Below are 6290 nucleotides of genomic sequence, written 5' to 3' on the forward strand. Positions count from 1 at the left end.
TTGCCTTAATTCAATAAAAAGCCATCTAGTGTGTGGAAAATGCACTGTGTTTATAATCATCTTGATGTTCTCACACAAAAAGAGACTATTAAGATGAGAATTAGGAGGTCTTTCTTGTGATGAAAACAATTTGCAATGCAAAGACGTATCTGCCACATTAAACACAGAATACAGGATAGAGGAACAAAAATAATACGAATATTTGTTTGACCTCTGCTAAAATGTTTAAGGTATGATGTGCAAAAACATGGCTATTTCCCTTCATTATCTTCAAGGAAAATAGTTAGAAATCATCACATTCAGAGAAACAAGTACTTCATTTGCCATTTCTCAGGTTAACTAAACATTTTGTGCTGTCACTTTTTTACATACCGTTTGTCACTATTAAGGCCAGTAAACCCTGGGGTGGGCAAGCAAATATTTGCCTCCATGTTCTTGTAGATGTTGAAGATCCTGGTATCGGTTCTGGAGGTTGCTGAGCAGAGTGATTCAAGAGAGCAGTTTCTTCTGTTTGTATATTCCCATCAGCACTTTTGGTGTCTACTGTTGGTCTCTCCTGAATGAAAGCAGTAAGATCCTCTCAGAAGCAGCACTGTCTGTATTTGTAGTGGTGTACCAGACATCTGCAATCAGCTGTGATGTGCTAGGTCCATCCTGTCTACTGACGACTACATTAAGTAAACTATTGCTGTACTACAGGAAAGCTCAGAGCTTTGTAGCATATTAGGCATTTTCTGTTGAGTTTGGTTTTATACCCCACAAAGATCTGCAAATGAGAAGCTGCAGGACATTTACCTTTTATCTGTGACTAACAGAACTCCTGTTGCTGAACACATAGCACCTGTTCAGCTGAAGAAGAATACTTGAAGAAAAACAACATTAACAACCGGGGTTCAGATTGTCTTGGGTATGAGCTAAATATATATCAGTATTTTCTAGAGTTTGATAAGGTTCTACTTCGACACTAGATTCCACAAAAAAGTTAACAATTAGCATCATCCCAGTGAGACAGTATCTTTATCATAACTCCTAAATAATTTCTGTTACAAAGCCTTGAACCAAAAAAATAACCAAAATATAATAATAACCAAATATAATAATAACCAAATATAATAATAACCAAAATAACCAAAAAATAACCAAACCCACTCGTTATTATATAAAGATGAAAGAAACAGCACAGGTGGCTGGTGCAAGCATCACTCACGCGATCCATTGTTGGAAGGCTCAAGCTGCTAAGTCAACGTAGAGGACAAGTACTACGCAGATTTCCTGAAGCACAGTTTGTTGAAGCTGCTCTCTTATACTAATTCAGCTGCTTATCCATATTCATAGCCAAAGCACTTTTTGACCATTTTTGGATATATGCCTCACTTCGTTTTAGGGTCTTTATTTTTGACAAGTTAATCATCTACCTTCCCTTAGAGTTATTCCGCTTCATGTCAGCTCATTGTCATAGCATGGACATGGAATTCTTGCCTATACTGTGGTTTGGCTTTCATCCAGTAACAGTTCCACGTTTCCCATTATTTGTCTGTCTCATATATATATAGCCCTTACTCAGAGTCACAGTTGGAAAACCAAATCTTGTGAGCTTTTGAGCGTGGAGCTACTTGGTTTTCTACCCTGTGATCCTGCTATCGCCAACCACACATGCACATAAAGCCATGCCATACACTACTTATCTTTACAGTCAATACCATGTGTTTATCTGAAAGTGCCTTTTCTATGAAGAATTTTATTCTTCCATTTACTGCAAGATATTTTTTTTTTTTTAAAATATAGAAGTCAACACCAGAACCATGCATAATGGAAGTTTAAAACTGTGATTTTAAAATTTTTATTAGTTGAGAAAAGGGAAGAGATGCATGAATAACTTCAGCAATCAGACTGATAGGCACAATTTGAAAGCAGAGAAGCAATCCCTAGTCCATTTAATTCTCTTCCATAGCTGACTGTGAATCTTACAGTGATTTATTTTCCAGTACAGGCTGAAATTGGAGCCAGTGATTTCCAGCAATCCAACATAACACACTTTTTAAAACTGAACTTTTGTTAATGATAAGAAATTCCCACAGAGATTTCTCTCTGCATTCTGTTCAGCAGTTTAACAGAGGCAGCAAGAAAAGGGAAAGGAAAAGGAGGGTTCTTCTAACTAAAGCTGTACTTCGAGATGCTAATTAATTACCTCACTTTTCTCATGCATGGGAATCATGCCATTTCTCTCACATACGGATGGCTCAGAATCCTCATTCTCATTTAACCTATCTTCTTTCATCGTTGTGGCGAACCTAATGAAAGCAATGAAGATAGAAAAGTTACAGAAGTAATATTATTTTCCATACACAAAACTTTTCAATATTATATTCTTCCTTATAAAACAGGTGAAAAAAAAACAAACCTCACAGCCCAATTTGAAATTAAATGTGTTTTTTTTTTTGCATGCCTGTGTATGCTGTAAGACAAAATACAGAAGCTAATAAGAGAATAGTATTAGGTTTACAAAGTCAAGCACTAAAAACCCCCTAAGTTTTAGAATCTTTGTGCTCTGTACTAACCTCTTATACCTTCTATAAGAGGTATGGCTGTAATACGTGCCTATATATTTATGCCTTCTATCAGTGCAAGAGAAAGGTCCCTTACTGCCTACACCTCTTGCCAGGACCATCAGTTCTGAAAGCAACAAAGGGCCCATGCACATGCTAATGCAAGTGACCATTTCTTAAAGCTAGGAATAACAAGCGTAGCTTCCAAAGCATACACACAAAGGGACACTTTTCCCCCTAGCTTAAACCTGACCAGATTCAGTTTGATTTTCAGCAGTTTTCAAGGACATAGCCGTTAGATATCACTATTCACAAACACATTGACTGAATATCTAAGAAACAGATGCCTATCTGAATAAAGATTAGAAATATATACAACTTGCATTCTACAAGGCTGAGAAAACATGGCTCTTTTTTACAGCTTATATCCAATGAGAGATACTTCTCAGAGAGCGGGATTTTAAGCTCCAAGCTGATTGTGGGTAATTATCATTGTATTTACTCAGTCTAATTGGTCCATTGCTGGTTCTGTTGACGGTAACAAGAGATATGTCAGTGTCCTAAATGAAATTGTGTATGAATATTTACTGTAATTTCACAAGTCTGAGTTAATAAGAGTTGCATGCGCATGTCTGAAGACAAGGCTTACTAGAGTTCTTTGTCACAGCAGCTTCACCGACTACCTATCAATGCTAACAGCTTTTTCTTGAAGCCCTGTACATTACTCTGGCCATATAAAACACAACTCAAGTTGTGCCAGAATGCTTGAGCCAAGAAATTCCTTCCTTGATGAATTGCTGGAAGCGAGTCAGGGAACTGATTCTCACAATTATCAAGCCTTCAGTTTATAATATGTTTGAGATCTGGGAAAGATCTCTTGAGCAAAGACGGGCTGTTTTAACACCTGGGTGGTTTTATTTGAGCTGTTCTGATATGAAACTGGCTTGAGACATAGCTAAGGCACAGAGAAAGACTACAAAACCACAGTTTCGATGTATTCCAATGTAATGGTTTTGCTCTCTTTCCTTTTTGAATTGAAGATGTTTACTTTACTTTCAGTACCTTTCTACATTTTTAATTACTGTTTGTGCATCCAAATAGCAGTGGCAGTCTTTTTTTTTTTTTTTTAAGTGTCGTAAGTGATACTTCTGTTTTTCTTAGAGGAAAGATTCAAGATTTAAAATTCCAGGAAAGATTCAAGATTTTGCCTAGGCACTGGGGCCAGGAATCCACAAATGCCAGTCTACTAACTAGACTAGAAAGCATCAGCAAGCTACCAGCTCTTCCCTCCTTCCCTTCACTAACCATTTCCTCAGGGTATTTGTACTTTGTAATTCTGAAAGGAGCGTGTGTGTGTGTGTGTGCATGGTAAGGGATGGAAAACATTTGCTCTCATCCGGCTTCGGATGGGTGACAATCCCAATTCTTGGGGTCATGGAGTTGTTGACAAGAAATACATCAATACTTCTGAGGAACAGGAGCCCACCTCACAACTTCAGCGCCTGCAGCCGCTGCTCACAGTAGCGTAAAGGAAAGGAAAGATTGACTGAGCAAGGGGATGGGGTTCTCTGCTTCTGCTGGGCAGGGACTGTTTCGAGGTGGGAATGGAGGAGTGTGATAGTGTGTGCTCTGCCTTTGGGTGTTGTGTGACAGGTCTTCATCCTGTCAGGTTCTTACTGCTGCTACCTTTGAGCAATAGGAAGTGGGATGAATGAGATCAAAGCGAGTAGTTAGTTCACAAGCAAAACACAGGCCAATTTTAAAACCAACCCACCCCCCCCCCCAAAAAAAAAAAACAAAGACAAAAACCAAAAAGCCCCCAAATACACAAGAAAAAACACATACACACACAGGAAAAAGCAAACAAAACGTCACCCCCCATGCAAACAAAATCAGAGGGATTGAGAAACCATGTGGCAGAACTCACAGCCCCCCGTTAAGGCTTGTATTGTGGAAACCAGCCAGTAACAGGCTTATTTCAGTACATCTCTGTAACATATACTTCCCTTATTGTTGGAAAAGAAAGGCTTTTTATAACAGTTTTTATTAGATCCTCTGATTTTACTTGTTTTTAATAGGAGGGAGAAGAAAAGAGAGGGAGAGCAGGGCTCGAAAGATGACTGACGGGCAGCATGTGCATGCCGATATTTTTAGCCCTATTGCCCTGGTGACGGTCCACATTCTGCTTTGCGTGCACGCAGTCCAGAAAGGAGCACAAACAAAATGCCGCAACCGCTGCCAGAGCAACTAACGTTCGGAATTAAACAAAAAGCGACAGCCGTCACCCAGAAAAAGGCGTAAGTAAACCCTGATGCAACGTCCCTCCCCACCTCCCCCACCGGCTCCCCTCCCTGCACGGCTGGGGAGCAGTCCCTGGGTGACTCCTCCTGCTGCATCCAGCTGCAGGGCGTGGAGATGCAACAGGACGGAGGGAAACTTACCTGGGGAATGGCAGGACTCAGAGGAAGACCATGCCCCTGCGCGGCCTCTCCAGCACATGGAGATGGAGAGGTGCTAATCCGCTCCCTGTGAGCAGGAACAACCCTGTGCCAGCTCTGGCTCCTCCTCCCCTGCTGCTGCCGCTAGTCCAGCGCAGTCCCTCCTCCGCAGCTTCACAAGAGGAGGCAGCAAGGCCCTCAGTCTGCAGCTCGGGGGGACCCACAAAGGCTTCCCAGATGCCACCTTATCTCCCGGCGCTGTAGATAGCGGTCCCCCGGGGCAGGGGAGGGGCTGGGCTGGCAGGCAGGTGTCGGGGGTGTTTGGGCAGTGGATCAGCCCCGAGCCCACAGCACCTGGGAGGAACCGCACTGGGGCAGGCAAGAAAATGAAAGCGTTTGCACATCTGTGGTGCTCCCGTGAAAATACTGCTGCTTCTCAAAGAATCGAGCGTGCCCACCTCAGCTGTAAGTACCCCGGGGGATAAGACAGACCTTCTCTCGCAATCTCATTTTGCAAGCCGCGCTGGGAGGAGCATGTGAAAGCAGATTCAAGTGCAACGTGTTGCTACTTTGCTCCTTGTAGCATTACACAGAGCAAAAGCCACTGCAAATCTGAAGGAAAAAAAAAAAAAGCTGTTTTTTGGTCAGATTAAATTTCCCAGAAACACTCAGAAGGTGGGACATCTCTTAAACCCTCCCCAAGAGAAGAGCTTGCCCTAAAATCTGAAGAGTCAAACTCCTCTTCATATCATCACTGGGGTGACAGGAGACGAAATGAGATAACCCACTTCCATAAAAACAGACCAGGGAATTAAGTCACAGGGGTATTTAAAAACATTCTCCTTTGACAGTTCTGGAGAAAAAGCCTCCTAGACAATCCATGACATGGACATGCCCCCTAGACATCCACGAAAATATATGGATGTGTGAACAGCTCAAATTCTGAAATGCAACACATGCTCTGCTAACAAAGCAAGAGACAGAAATATGCTTTTTTTTTGTTATTGTGTTTGTTTTTTACAACCAGCTTCACTGAAAAATGCATCTCTCTGTGCTTTTACTGTAATATAATACGTGGATGGCTTCTCCTTTTCTTGCAGGTGTGCTTTATCAAAAAAACATTTGAGTAGCACTGGTGTATGCCAATCACCAAAGAGCTTAGAAATGATTACTAATAAAGTTCCCTATGCAATAAGTATGTTGAAGTTTCTCTCAAATTCATCATTTTTTTCAAAATGGACAGTGCAAGTTTCCTGACCTGCTGCAGCAGGGAGATTCTTTCCAAGGTAAGCCTTCTGTACCAACT

General features: G+C 41.4%; 1 protein-coding gene across 13 annotated transcripts in view; it reads right to left on the minus strand.

Moving 5' to 3' along the window:
* The window catches only part of LOC106045315 (sodium/hydrogen exchanger 9B2), a 37481-nt gene extending 32255 nt beyond the window's left edge, over positions 1-5226 (minus strand). For 12 of the 13 annotated variants that reach the window (XM_066996850.1, XM_066996849.1, XM_066996847.1 and 9 more), the window contains exons 1-3: positions 4988-5226; positions 2189-2291; positions 373-556 (exon numbers count right to left, since the gene is read on the minus strand). In XM_066996850.1, the coding sequence (XP_066852951.1) occupies positions 373-556; positions 2189-2278 (274 nt within the window). In that variant the 5' untranslated portion in view covers positions 2279-2291; positions 4988-5226. Of the gene's footprint in view, positions 1-372; positions 557-2188; positions 2292-4032; positions 4316-4987 lie in introns of those variants that run through there. The other variant, XM_013195744.3, reaches the window with a different exon arrangement.
* Positions 5227-6290: the final 1064 nt, after the last annotated feature.

The sequence above is a fragment of the Anser cygnoides genome, chromosome 4 (assembly GCF_040182565.1).
Source record: "Anser cygnoides isolate HZ-2024a breed goose chromosome 4, Taihu_goose_T2T_genome, whole genome shotgun sequence".
NCBI lineage: Eukaryota > Metazoa > Chordata > Aves > Anseriformes > Anatidae > Anser > Anser cygnoides.